The 15,539-nt window shown below is 31.8% G+C and overlaps 3 protein-coding genes across 3 annotated transcripts; all 3 read left to right on the top strand.

The window, feature by feature from the left end:
* On the top strand, positions 2,681-3,241 carry LOC104731258 (putative lipid-binding protein AIR1B). The gene has a single exon (XM_010450583.2). It carries the CDS (start codon positions 2,753-2,755, stop codon positions 3,095-3,097), a length of 345 nt encoding a protein of 114 aa, XP_010448885.1. The 5' UTR covers positions 2,681-2,752; the 3' UTR covers positions 3,098-3,241.
* LOC104731259 (putative lipid-binding protein AIR1B) lies at positions 8,301-8,851 on the top strand. Its single transcript, XM_010450584.2, has one exon. It carries the CDS (start codon positions 8,357-8,359, stop codon positions 8,699-8,701), a length of 345 nt encoding a protein of 114 aa, XP_010448886.1. The 5' UTR covers positions 8,301-8,356; the 3' UTR covers positions 8,702-8,851.
* Positions 12,805-13,446, top strand: LOC104731256 (putative lipid-binding protein AIR1B). The gene has a single exon (XM_010450581.2). It carries the CDS (start codon positions 12,870-12,872, stop codon positions 13,212-13,214), a length of 345 nt encoding a protein of 114 aa, XP_010448883.1. The 5' UTR covers positions 12,805-12,869; the 3' UTR covers positions 13,215-13,446.

Genomic DNA, 15,539 nt, shown 5'->3' with positions numbered 1-15,539 from the left:
TTCTTTTCTCTGTTTAAATTTTAATTGTTCTATTTCTGTTATTACGTCAAGTTTCAAAATACCATTGGGAATTGGGATATCAAGTTCAGGTTACCTCGAAACTTAATGGACCGAAAGTATTTCTGAAAAAGATTTTGAGCTTAAAATCATATCTGTCCAAGTTTAGAGGGGTTAGTTAATTTGGAATGGTTTAGGATCGATCATACTTACTTGGTGTGCACTGGTTTAGTGTTTTCCAAATACATAGGTAACAAGTTTGTCTGAATCCTCCGGCCCAATATTACCTTCATTGTTTTAATAAAATTGTATTTCATTATTTATTAACCAAAAAAAGGATGATATAACTGTAATATTGTGCACCATTTTTTTTATTATTCAGAATCCAAGAGATTGGACCAAGCAAACCACATACAGACCGAAAGTTCAATTTTATGTGCTCAAAAAACATATCGAAACTCTTTTTTTGTCAACAAATCGAGACCCTTTAATTCTCTCAAATGGTAAACAAGTAAATAGCGAGAGACTGCGAAAAAGCGCTGCCAAAGCAACATATCTACTAAGCGAGCGTTAGAGCCGAGTTAAGCTTTTCTTGCATTTGGGACTCAGGTCAAACAAAAGCGATCAAAAACGAAACCAAAAATAAAAATAAAAATTACATATTGGAACAAAATATAAAAATAAAAAATAAAAACCAATAGTAAAACCAGATCTACATATTGGATCTATGATGTAACAATTACACCCAACCAAAAAATAAAAATTAACGGCATAGCTATCAATTACTAACCGGGATTATACAAAATAAAACTGAAATGCTCATCCATATATTTTCAAAAATCTACTAAATGGTTGCAATATTCCAATTGACAATAACAATAGAGAATATCAAGTATCAACCTGAATATGATACTATGACATGAGAATATCAAATATGAATGATTTGTGTTATTGATTATGTGATTTATTCAAAATACAAACTTAAAGATATGTAAATATCAAACGAAAAAGGAAATCTAAATATCTATTCGTAATTATTGGCTATTAAGATTATCCTTAATACCAAAAAGAACTTTGGATATCAGTGAAAATCACAGAAAATAATTGACAATACGGATCTATATATGATAGTATTGCATATAACCGACTAAGGTAAGTTATGGATTGTGGAGTTTGACTTTAACTGAGCCAAAGTTTTACATAAATTTCATTGCCAAACCTTGATCAATTTGTAGACTGAGCACATTTTTCATGGTACCTAAAGTATATATCTATTGTAAGGCTATGGCCGATATGTATTGTTTTGGGGATTGACAAAATGTTCCTTACGCGCCAAACCTCTTCTCTAGTCTCTAGATGAGGCTTAAATATAATGCGATTTGATATCCTTGAGAAGATGCAACTCGTGCTACTTGTAAGACTAGAAGTTACATTTATCCTTGAAGAGACTTGATTAGTGATAAACCCTTAATAACTATTTCAGTGGACTTTTTATAACTAGATGTTAGAGAATTCTTAAACCACATCCAACCGAACCTTCAAAAAAAACTATAAATACACCCACCTCCCAAACTAACCACTCTACACTTCTCTCAAACACACAAAGAGAGCTTCAAACCAAATCTCTATTGACTGAAGAATATTGGGTTTATTGTTCATGACATTTATATTTAATCTCTTTTGAACAAAACATAATAATGGATAGTGAAATTTATACAATATTTAATACTCTTTCCGTTTTAAATTTAATAAACATTTCATCGAATCACTTTTATTATAAATAAAAACAACCAAAATCAGTACGTCTGGAATATTTTCACTTTATAATTTACTATAACATATGAAGAATAATCCTATACTTCAAGAATAATTCAAAGATAACATCATCTTTATATTTAGAAGTAAAATATTTAATATTTTATTCGAAAAAAATATTTAACTTGACAAAAAAAAACATCATTTATATGGGACAGAAAGAATACATTTTAAACCAAAACCCAAACTAATTTTAGTACCTTATGCTGTAATGTTTAAATCTATATATATGCAAAACTTATATGATTTCCATTATAAATACTGTAGATTAGGTTTATATATCTTGAGAGTTAATATATATATATATATATATATAAAGGAAAATACTACTCCACTTTTATGAAATGCCGCTAAAGTATAAAGCAGTAAAAAATAAAAATTGAGTCTCATTTCCGATGTACAAACGTTAGCGTAGAATAACTTTATCTCAAAGTTGGTTGATTAGTCATCTTGGTTTGACGTGGGTCAAAAATATTAACCGGATGACGTTTTCACCATCAATTATATATATAGAGATTAACGTACTTACATACATATTTTACAGAATGAGCGGCAATTAGGTAAACGTAAAATTAATAGAAAAAAGGAAAAGAGAAAACAAATGTGTCCAACAGGAATAAACAACTTTGTTAGATATAGATTAACGTACATTTTCGAGGAAGTGTTCCTTGCCAAACATCTCATCTGGACACTGAATGAGGTTTTAATTAGATATACAACTTATCCATGCTGCTTGTGGGACCAAATATTACATTAGTTCATTAACCAAATGTGTAATCAGTTCAGTTGGCATTTAATTAGATGTAAGCAATTTCTTCATCAGCCAATCTTTTTTTCTTTCTTTTAAGTTTTAACTATAAATACAAACCCTCATCTCCCCAAATTACTCACAACACTCATCTCCAAAACAAAAAGAGAGCTTAATCAGCCTTTTCAAAACATGGTTTCAAAAAACATGATGAAAAACACGATAGCTCTCGTCCTCACCATCAACCTCGTCTTCTTTGGCTTCACCGTGGCCCAGGCTCCACCACCTCAAGCTCCGACGTGTCCCAGAGACATTCAAGCTTGTGTCAACGTGCTTGGCCTCAACGTGTTCATCAATCCTCGAAGTGTAAGCCAATGCTGCACTCTCGTGGCTGGGCTTGATGCCTCTGTGGCCTCTGTATGCCTCTGCAATGCCGTTAGAGTCAATATTCTCAATCTAGTGAGCGTCAGTCTGAGACTTGGTCAGCTTCTTAATACCTGCGGTGTCAATCCCCCAGCTGGTTTCAGATGCGCTTAATCTTCTCATAAGACTAAATAAGAAAACCAGTTCTGTATTATCGGATAATAATGGTGCAAGTATGTTTCTATAATAATTATGTGTTTTAGCATGATCTATGTTGTTGTCTTCTTCAAGTTAAATTTCCATATATGTTGTATCTCTTATTTCAGATGAAAAAAGTAAAATACACTTCACCTTTTCTATGTTTAATTGTTATATTTTTGTTATTTCGTCAAGTTTCAAAATACCATTGGGAATTGGTCAATTGGGTTATCAAGTTTTAACTAGGCCACCTCGAAACTGAATGGACCGAAAGTATTTCAGAGGTTTTGAGCCTAAAATCATCTCTGTCCAAGTTTAAAAAAGGGGTTAGCTAAATTGGAATGGTTTAGGGTTTGTCTGAATATCCCACCGGCCCAATATTACCTTCATTGTTTTTATTAAAATTATCTTCATTGACCAAAAAAATATATATATATTTTATATAATTGAGTTTTGAAAGTTAGTCATTAACAAGATTTTGACATGTGTCAAGTTATCAATCTCAGAATTTGACATGTGTTAAAGTTAATATTTAAAAGAAGAAATATGATTATAAAAAATTATAATATTTTGTTTACAAAAATATTAATAATGTGAAAAGATAATTCAAAAATTACAGAATTTATAAAAAAAATACAAAGTATTTTAAAATAATTATAAGGAGTTTATATATATATATATATATATATATATATATATATTTCATAAAATTTGAAAATATAATATTATTTACTTATTTTTAATTTTAAGTTATTAATTCTATAAAAAATAGAAAAAGTGATTAAGGAAAATATACAGTTAATTATTAATTTTAAATTTTGTAAATGCTCACTTCTATATAAACATAGATCGTCTCATATTTAAATAATTTATTTAAAAACAATGCTTTCAACTTTGTTTAATTCGGCAATTTTCTTTAATAGGAAGGTAAATTTTTCTTATTTTTTTAAACCAAAATTTTATCATACTTTCTCCTTTTTCAGTTGGAAATAGGTAAGATTAATATGTTGACCCGAAAAAAAAATTAATATATGCGTCTTCTTTTCCTAATACTGTATTTTAAAATTTAGTGTAGTATTATTAGATTGTTTTATTTAATTTATATTTTCATCTTTGAATTATTTGGGATTCATATATTACCGTGTTTATAATTTTCTATTATTTTTTTAATTATGTCAAATTAATTTTCTATTATTTTTTTAATTATGTCAAATTAATTTTCTTCTAATTTCTCAACCTTGATTGGTTGGTCATAAACTCTTCTTTTTTTTTGCAAACATAATTGTTACCATTATTCATTCAATCCCAAAGAAAGATAACGAGTAGAAGTTCATCAACCTAATGGATAGATAAAATACAAGCTTACAACAAACATTTTTTTTTGGTAGGGTGCTTACAACAAACATAGATAGATAGATTGGAAAAACATAAATGTCACCAAAATGCAATTATTTTTTCGGTTAAGGATCCTGAGAGAACTTTATGATGGGTGGCATTCCTGGAAGTAATTGTCGGAACTGTGCAAGTGAGGACAAAACACAAAAAAAGATCATTTATTGATTGGTAAGGTCGGTAAACAAGTTTTTAAAGCCTCCCAGACGTAATAAACCGGCCATCAAATATGGATGGGTCCACGGGCCGGGAATAGATGTAGGGCCCACTTAGGAAGATGGGCCCATGAACTGAGAGTGTATATGGGCTCACTAAGCAAGGTGGCGGTTGAGGCATTACAGAGACAGAGGCTACATCATGGTGTGTCAAAGACCCTTCCACGAATACATTGGTAAATTTAACATTAGTTACTATCAAAAAAATTTGTGACGTTAGAAAAAGTTTTTTTACTTTTATTGGTTGTCGGAGGCTTGTAGCAAGCTATTTTGAGATAGCAAAAAGACGTGAACATGTTCTCTCCAAACAGGAGAAGGATAGAGCCGAGATTCTTTTATGGTGGAGAAGGTTGGACACAAGGTTATCTCCCCAAGAGAGGAAGGTGGAGGAGGTTGGACGCAAGGTTATCTCCCTAAGAGATGAGGGCGGAGCCCGAGGTTTTTTCCATGGTGGGCATACATTATTGTGATGATACATCATTGATTAGTATACTATGCAATATATTTTTTATTCAAAATATTTTTTAAGCCAGCAATTTTAGTAATTAAAAAACTATGCAGAAGTGAAAGTAAAATAGTTGGCTTAATGTGTTCATATAGACATGTCCTAAATGGTGATAAAGAATATATTTGTAACATATAGTATATTTATATGTAAAAAAATACACTTTTAATAGTATCATACATAAAAGATTTGTAAATCGATATAAATCAATGTATTATAACAAAAATAAAATTTATAAACAATGTACAACAAAGTTTAATATATTTTTATTAAATTTAATTTAATTTATAAAACTTTAAACCCGCACATCGTGCGAGTTCTCATCTAGTATATATATAATATAACTGAATGTATATATATGTATATATTCTGAACAATAATTGTATGTGCTCAAAGAACATAGCCAAACCCTTTATCAGTGAAAATGTGTATATATCACTAAAAGCAATTGAAGATACGGATCCATGACAGTTGACTCTATTGCAAATTTATGACCGCTTTAAGAAAGATATGGATTGTGGAATTTCACTTTAACTGCATGCCGAAGTTTTACATTAGTTCCAACTTTCATCGCCAAACCTTTTCTTCGTAGACTGGGCACATTTTTATATTACCTTGAATCTCTATTATAATTAAGGCTATGGCCGATGTGTTAAATTAATACTTAATATTGTGTCCAGTAAAGATATGTTAGAGTTAAATATGTACATTGTTTTGGGGCTTGACAAAATGTTCCTTGCGTGCCAAACCTCTTCTCTAGCTAGATGAGGTTTAGAAGATATCTTGGGAGTTAATATCCTTTCGAAGATGCAATGCAACTGGTGCTACTTGTTGATTAATTTTATATATATTCTTCTAAATTATGGTTAAAATGCAAAACCATACAACCAAGAGACTTGGTTAGTGATAAACCCTTAATCACAGTATTTCAGTTGACGTTTTATATATAACTAGACGCTAGAGAATTCTTAAAATCATAAACCCAGTTCCAATTTAACAGAAATTATATCCGTTCTCTTCATCGAAGTAGAGAACTTTTAATATTAGTAAAGAATGTGTAAATTTACTTACAAGAATTGACAATTATGATCTATGACGTCAGTAACTCAATTCTATTGCAAATTTATGACTGATTTGTTGGAGGGACGTTATTAATTAATAATCCCCTATATAATAAAACGGATTTCCCGTCGGTCAAACCAACAAACAATTCTCTTCTCAAAGTAATAGAGAGATCCTTTTCTAGTTAGACTTCTATCAATGCAACGAAAGAATTATCTCTTCCTATTAGTTTGTCCTGTCAGATAGAAAGAAAATTAGACCCCAAAGAGAAAGAGCCCGGTGGGGGTGAAGGGTGGGGGGGGTACATAACCTTTTTTTGGTAGCCAATATAATTTTTATAAGTGACATAGAAAAAGGGGTGTTTTTGAAAATTCCCCTAAATTAAATATAGATTGGTTACAAAAAAAAGGTTATAAATTAATTGGTCAATACGAGAGCTATATGAATATACTTAAGAATATACCAAATAATTCTTTTAAAGAGAATATTCTAATGATTTATACAATTTTCAAAATAAAATATTTAGTATTTCATGTATTATTACAAAATATATACTGCTAGACATAAACATATACTGTTATGCGTAAAAAAAAAAAAAATCTTGACAATTTATCACACTTAATCGTAATTTCCGAGATTTTATTGTGCAGTTGAAAATAAAATCTTACCTAAGCATGGGTCATAGTAAAACACTTTCACCAAACATATTCAAAAATTAAAATAAAAACAAACAACAAACATAACTATTTCTCATACATAAAATTATAAAATTAACAATATAAAACTTACAAAATAGGTATTTTTTCAAGCCATCATATTTAGCATATGATTTTATTGCATACTGTTTTATCCAAAAAAACTTTTAAAAATAATCATATAAATTATATTTTATTCTAAAATTATAATATAAATAAAAGAAATTTCAACCCGTACTATAGCACGGATCCTAATCTAGTTAATCTTTTATTTCGTAGACAGTAAACAGTTTTAGTCTTTTACATTTACCTTGGCTGCCAAATCTCTATTGACAGAAGAATATTGGTTTTATTGGACGCTTTATCAAAGGAAAATATAATCTTGGTTTTACTGTTCATGTCTTTATTTAATCTCTTTTGAACACAATAAAAAATAAAAACAAAAAAAACAATTATGCTTGGTGCATGAAATTTTTACAATATTTAATACTCTTTCCAACTTAAATTTAAGTTTAAAAAAAAAATCAAAATGTCTGAAATATTTTCACTTTATAACTTATTACGGAAACAAATATTTAACTTGAAATAATATTAAGATAAAGTATCTTATATTGTATTGTTTAAAACTATATACTAAACTTATATGGTTGATTTCCATTTAAATACTAAAATTCTCTAGATGAGGTTTAGAATAGATACCTTGAGAGTTAAAAATAAATAAAGGAAAATACCACTCCACTTTTATGTAATGCCGTTAAAATAGCAGTGATTAAAAACAAAAATTGAATTTCATCTCCTATTTACAAAACGTTAGCGTAAGAATCACTTTATACCCAGATTGGTTGATTAGCCATCTTGGTTTGAAGTGGGTCAAAAATATTAACCAGATGACGTTTTCACTATCAAGTATATAGATTATCAAGTGTAATATCACAAAGTGAGCGGCAATTAGGTCAATGTAAAATTAATAGAAAGAAAAAAACAAAAACAAATGATCCAGGAATTACAACTTTAATTTGTTACATTTTGTATTTTTTGGGGCAATACAAAAACGTACATTTTTGACGAAATGATCCTTGCCAAACCTCTTCTTATGACTCTGACTGAATGAGGTTTTGATGTAAAGAAGGTCCAACTCATGCATGCTACTTGTGGCAGGACCAAATTTATTACATAATTATTTCATTAACCAAATGTGTAATCAGTTCAGTTGGCATTAAATTAGATGTAACCAAATTCTTCAATCAGCCAATCTTTTTTTCTTTCTTGTAAGTATAAATACACATCCTCACCTCCCCCAAATTACTCACAACATTCATCTCCAAAACAAATAAAAGAGCTTGCTTAATCAGTTTTCTTTCAAAACATGGCTTCAAAGAACATGATGAAAAACACGATAGCTCTCGTCCTCACCATCAACCTCGTCTTCTTTGGCTTCACCGTGGCCCAGGCTCCACCACCTCAAGCTCCGACGTGTCCCAGAGACATTCAAGCTTGTGTGAACGTGCTTAGCCTCAGCGTGTTCATCAATCCTCGAAGTGTAAGCCAATGCTGCACTCTCGTAGCTGGGCTTGACGCCTCTGTGGCCTCTGTATGCCTTTGCAATGCCGTTAGAGTCAATGTCCTCAATCTAGTGGACCTCAATGTGAGACTTGGTCAGCTTCTTAATACCTGCGGTGTCAATCCCCCAACTGGTTTCAGATGCGCTTAAACTTCTCATAAGACCAAATAAGAAAACCGGTTCTGTATTATCGGATAATAATGGTGCAAGTATGTTTCTATAATAGTTCTGTGTTTTAGCATGATCTATGTTGTTGTTATAATAAAGTGAAAACAGTCGATCTGTTTTAACATTTTCGCATTTGTCTTCTTCAAGTTAAATTTCCATATACGTGTTGTATCTCTTCTTACAGATGAAAAAAGTAAGAGAAACTTCAGCTTTTCTGTGTTTAAATTTTAATTGTTCTATTTCTGTTATTACGTCAAGTTTCAAAATACCACTGGGAATTGGGATATCAAGTTCAGGTTACCTCGAAACTGAATGGACCGAAAGTATTTCAGTAGTCTTGTCCCAAAAAGGTTTTGAGCTTAAATTCATATCTGTCCAAGTTTAGAGGGGTTAGTTAATTTGGAATGGTTTAGGATCGATCATACTTACTTGGTGTGCACTGGTTTAGTGTTTTCCAAATACATAGGTAACAAGTTTGTCTGAATCCTCCGGCCCAATATTACCTTCATTGTTTTCATAAAATTGTACTCCCTCTCTCTCATAAAGATTGAAGTTTTAGAGAATTTTCTTTGTCCCAACAAGATTGATGTTTTGAATATTTTTAATAAATTTTTGTTTTAATGATTACTGATGCTGTAGAGTGTATGGAGTGTAAAAGTGGGAAGGTGGGAAAGTGAAAAAGTATTAGAAAAATAAATCATATATTCTCTCTGTCTTAATATGTGTGTAAAATCCTAAACTTCAATCTCTTTGTGAGACAGAGGGAATATTTCATTATTTATTAACCAAAAAAAGGATGATATAACTGTTGTGCACCATTTTTTTTTATTATTCAGAATCCAAGATTGGACCAAGCAAACCACATACAGACCGAAAGTTCAATTTTATGTGCTCAAAAAACATATCGAAACCCCTTTTTGTGACAAATCGAGACCCTTTAATTCTCTCAAATGGTAAACAAGTAAATAGCGAGAGACTGCGAAAAAGCGCTGCCAAAGCAACATATCTACTAAGCAAACGTTAGAGCCGAGTTAAGCTTTTCTTGCATTTGGGACTCAGATCAAACAAAAGCGATCAAAAACGAAACCAAAAATAAAAATAAAAATTACATATTGGAATTACATTGGTTCTTATATTGGAATTACATGTTGGAACTAAAGATAAAAATAAAAATAAATAATAGTGGAACCGGATCTACATATTGGATCTATGATGTAACAATTACACCCAACCAAAAATAAAAATTCAACGGCATAGCTATTAATTACTAACCGGGATTATACAAAATGATACGGAAATGCCCATCCATTTATTTTCAAAAATCTACTAAATGGTTGCAATATTTCAATTGACAAGAACATTAGAGAATATCAAGTATCAACCTGAATCTGATACCATGACATGAGAATATCAAATAATAGTCTCTTTATCCAGTTAAGTAAACACTCTTTTCTCTCAGACATGGTTATCAAGACACTTTCTGCAACCAAGCTACCCGGCACCGGTGAGGCCTTTGGCCGCCGGCGTCGGGACAAATTCGATCAATCTCTCGCTCAATTCTTCTCTGCTTTCTCTAGTGTAGCTCTTTTTAAGTTTTTTCCCCAACTTGTTATCTTTTTTAACCCTTTCCAACCCCTAATAAAACCTATCTCAAATTACATCAGCGAAAACCGTCCGTGTCCGCCGATCTGCTACTCACCGGAGAAAACCTCTTCACAAAGCTCGGACACAAACCATACTATTTCCTCACCGTGGCTCTTTCAAGCGGAACTAGGATTCTCCCCAGTGGACCTAGGTTCCATCGCCGATCCAAACCAAGGTCACCAGCTGTCCCCGCCAATCCTTCAATCACCGGAGTTGCGCTTTGCAGCACAAACCCCTCCATTAGTTTCGGGAAGCCGCCACATCTCTGTTTCATCTTGGCAATCGGTTTCAAAGTTAGGATTTTCCCCAGTGGACCTAACTACCAATGGCAATCTTTACCACGGATATCGCATGATACCGCTGCTCTCTCACTCACCGGAGAAGTCTCCTGCACCGCAGATCTCGCAACAGCTCTCGGACGGCGACCTTCCTCGACATCCTGCGCGGTTCCTCCTGCTAAAACTAGGGTTTTCCTTCCCTAGTGGACCTAGTCTTCAGCTTAGGCCCATTAAACCAAAAAAGTCTTGAGGCCTTCAACTCTTATCAAATAGGCTTCAATAGCGTCTCACAGCCCAACTCCTCACTGCCTATGAATCTCCATTGCCTTGACCTGATATGTTTCCCGATAACTGATGGTCGAAGACTCCATCGGCGAAAGGTAACACCAGCTCTGCTTTGGCTATTCATACATCCTATACAGAACCTGGCTCTAGATGTTTTTAGGGGCTTGTGGTTTGAGAATGAATCAATATGGTTCCCTAGGTTATGCTTCTCGATCTGTTCTAGCTCTAGTGATAAATTTGGCTTTGATTTTCTCATTGACGATTATCACTTAAGCTGGACACCTGATGATTCAAAGCATCTTGCTCGTCCCACCCCTACCACTCGGATCCCAGACCAACTAACGTTTAGTGCGAATTATCGATATGATCCAGTCCTCATGCTTTGTTTGGTAAAGCAATATTGTCCTGACTACAAAATCATAGTCTCCCAGCCGTTCGCTAAGAACACCTTTTCAACGTCATTAAGTCTTAGCTTGACTATGACCAACTTGTCTACCATTGAGCTACTCATGGAAGACCTCTCAACAAACCTTGATCTCACATGTGGCAACCTGCTATCTAGCTTTTGCTTCAAAGCTCTCTTGGACTCCTTGTTGATCTATTTTATATTTCCTTGTTTGGCATTGGGGAATGCCTCTGTTGTTGTATGGTTTAAACTTTGGATCTGTGAATCCTCTTCCTTGTATTTTGTTTAGAAATGAATGAAATCAAGTATTNAAAAAAAAAAAAAAAAAAAAAAAGACATGAGAATATCAAATATGAATGATTTGTGTTATTGATTATGTGATCTATTCAAAATACAAACTTAAAGATATGTAGATATCAAACGAAAAGGAAATCTAAATATATATTTGTAATTATTGGTTATCAAGATTATCCTTAATATCAAAAGAACTTTGGATATCAGTAAAAATCACAGAAAATAATTGACAATACGGATCTATATACAGTATGATAGTATTGCATATGACCGACTAAAGTAATTTATGGATTGTGGAGTTTGACTTTAACTGAGCCAAAGTTTTACATAAATTTCATTGCCAAACCTTGATCAGTTTGTAGACTGAGCACATTTTTCATATTACCTAAAGTAGCTATTGTAAGGCTATGGCCGATATGTATTATTTTGGGGATTGACAAAATGTTCCTTGCGCGCCAAACCTCTTCTCTAGTCTCTAGATGAGGCTTAGATATATTGAGATTTGATATTCCTGAGAAGATGCAACTCGTGCTACTTGTAAGACCAGAAGTTACATTTATCCTTGAAGAGACTTGGGTTAGTGATAAACCATTAATAACTATCTCAGTTGACTTTTATAACTAGACGTTAGAGAATTCTTAAACCACATCCAACCGAACCTTCTACAAAACTATGGATACACCCACCTCCCAAACTTACCAGTCTACACTTCTCTGAAACACACAAAGAGAGCTTAAAACCAAATCTCTATTGACAGAAAAAATTGGTTTTATTGTTCATGACTTTTATTTAATCTCTTTTGAACAAAACATATTAATGGATGGTGAAATTTATACAATATTTAATACTCTTTCCGTCTTAAATTTGATAAAACATTTCATGGAATCATTTTTGTTATCGCAAAAACAATCAAAATTAAAATGTCTGAAATATTTTCACTTTATAATTTATTATAATATATTAAGAATAATCCTAAACTTCAGGAATAATTCAAAGATAACGTAATCTTTATATTCAGAAGTAAAATATATAATATTTTATTCAAAAAAATATAGACAATATTTAACCAAATGTGTGATCAGTTCAGTTGGCATTTAATTAGATGTGAGCGAATTCTTCAATCAGCCAATCTTTTTTTTCTTTCTTTTAAGTTTTAACTATAAATACAAACCCTCACCTCCCCAAATTACTCACAACACTCATCTCTAAAACAAAAAGAGAGCTTAATCAGCCTTTCCAACACATGGTTTCAAGAAACATGATGAAAAACACGATAGCTCTCGTCCTCACCATCAACCTCGTCTTCTTTGGCTTCACCGTGGCCCAGGCTCCACCACCTCAAGCTCCGACGTGTCCCAGAGACATTCAAGCTTGTGTCAACGTGCTTGGCCTCAACGTGTTCATCAATCCTCGAAGTGTAAGCCAATGCTGCACTCTCGTGGCTGGGCTTGATGCCTCTGTGGCCTCTGTATGCCTCTGCAATGCCGTTAGAGTCAATATTCTCAATCTAGTGAGCGTCACTGTGAGACTTGGTCAGCTTCTTAATACCTGCGGTGTCAATCCCCCAGCTGGTTTCAGATGCGCTTGATCTTCTCGTAAGACTAAATAAGAAAACCGGTTCCTTACTATAATGGTGCAAGTATGTTTCTATAATAATTATGTGTTTTAGCATGATCTACGTTGTTGTTATAAATAAAGTGAAAACAGTCGTACACTCGTACTGTTTTCACATTTTCGTATTTGTCTTCTTCAAGTTAATTATGTTGTATCTCGTATTTCAGATGAAAAAGTAAAATACACTTCACCTTTTCTATGTTTAATTTTTTTATTTTTGTTATTTCATCAACTTTCAAAATACCATTGGGAATTCGGATATCAAGGTTTAACTACGTCACCTCGAAACTGAATCGACCGAAAGTATTTCATGTAGCCTTGTCCCAAAAAGGTTTTGAGCCTAAATCATCTCTGTCCAAGTTTAAAAGGGGTTAGTTAATTAAGTTGCAATGGTTTAGGATCGATTATAATTACTTGTGTGCATTGGTTTACGGTTTGTCCAAATACTTTTTTTTTTGTTTTTTTGAATGAATTGTCCAAATACATTACGTAACAAGTTTGTCTGAATCCTGTCGGCACAAGATTTTACTAAATTTGTATTCATTAACAAAAACAAAGGATAATATAACTATAATATATGTATATACTAGGTTCGCATCCGCACGTACGTGCGGGGTTATACTTATAAACAAAATTAATTTTGTATATATATTCAGTTATACTAATTGAGATTTTAATTTGATATTTGGTTTGGTTTATTAATGTTTGAAAATTTAAAATAATAATGATTTCAGCAGTATCTTAAAATTTGAAACAACATAACGGTTGGATTAGTAACAAACTAAATCAAATAAATGATTGGTTAGATTCTATTAATTTTGTGAACTATCAAATTGGATATATAACCGCTAACAGCGATGAAAACCCGTTTGAAACATATACATATATTTTGGATGGCCGTAACTCTCTTTTCGTTTTGTCAAGTTCCATTATGTCCTACACCCGTTCTCAAACTTTCTTTGCATAACAGAAAGCATTCCCAATATGGGACATTCTGAATATGGGAAAAATTTGTATTTCCGATTGAAAACGGGAGGGAACCAGACGAAAACATAAATTCTCAAACTCCCGTATGAAATAAACATAAATATAATTCATATATAGTATATCTACATATCATATGTTTTAATTAAAATATTACAAAATTAATTGACTTCTTTATTCTTACTATTTTATATATGTTTCACCTATATTAGATTATGTTTTTTAAAATAGTTCACACATTTTAGTTATTTATTTTATTTTATTTTATTTTGAACTTATGCTAGTTCAATTGAGAATAGTAAGATTTATTTTTAACGTCTTAAAGTACTGATTAACACTCAACACCCAAATATATAAAATCTTTTAAAAACTTATTTAGTTTTCAGTTAATGCATATAAAATATGTTTGAATCTATATGGATGATTAGATTTGGATTTTGAATTAATTGTCTAGATTTTCCTATTAAACCGATGAGAGTAAATATATAAGGTTAGTTTTAGAAATAATCTCTAAATTTTAGAAAACTAGAAATGTTTAATATTTAATTTAAAAATATATTTGGAAAACTTAATATATTCGAAATTAATTCTTTATGTTTTATACTCATATCAAAAAATAGATACGAAATCTATAACCAATTATACAAAAATTTAATCATTTATTTCTTTAATAGTTGTTACCATTGTTTTAGGGAAGTTTAATTTTTTTTTATTATGTAGGTAAATGGATCTGTTTGGCAACATGGATATATGTTATATATTTTTTTTTTTTATCTCTAGGTGTACTCCCCAATAAATAGTATAGATTAATATATATTGTGAACCAAAATATTTAGATTGGACTAAGAAAGCCACGTACAGACCGAAAGTTCAATTTTATGTGTGCAAAGAACATACTGAAACCCTTTTTGTACTCTCAAATTGTAAGCAAATAAACAGCGAGAGAAGGCTAAAAAGCGTCGCCAGAGTTAACATGTATAATAAGCGAGCGTTAGAGCCGATCGAGTTAAGCCTTTCTTGCATTTGGGACTTTGATCAAACAAAAACGAAACCAAAACACCCAATCTAAGAGGGGGTATTCAAATGGGATTTTGGAGAATTTGATGGAATTTAAGAGATTTTGGATTTTGATAGTTTTTAGGATATTTTGGTGGATTTGTTAGTTTTTCAATTTTAAAAAAGGTAAAATAGTTTGTGATTTGGTTAGACTTTAAAGGAATATATTAGGTGATTTTAAGAGATTTATATGACGAGAATGACATTGCAGATTTTCAGAAACCTCGATAGACACTTTCATACCCTCAACAACTTGGTA

The sequence above is a fragment of the Camelina sativa genome, chromosome 12 (genome assembly GCF_000633955.1).
Source record: "Camelina sativa cultivar DH55 chromosome 12, Cs, whole genome shotgun sequence".
Taxonomy (NCBI): Eukaryota; Viridiplantae; Streptophyta; class Magnoliopsida; order Brassicales; family Brassicaceae; genus Camelina; species Camelina sativa.
The sequence above is the reverse complement of the archived record's forward strand: the minus strand, read 5'-3'. Positions and strand labels throughout refer to the sequence as shown.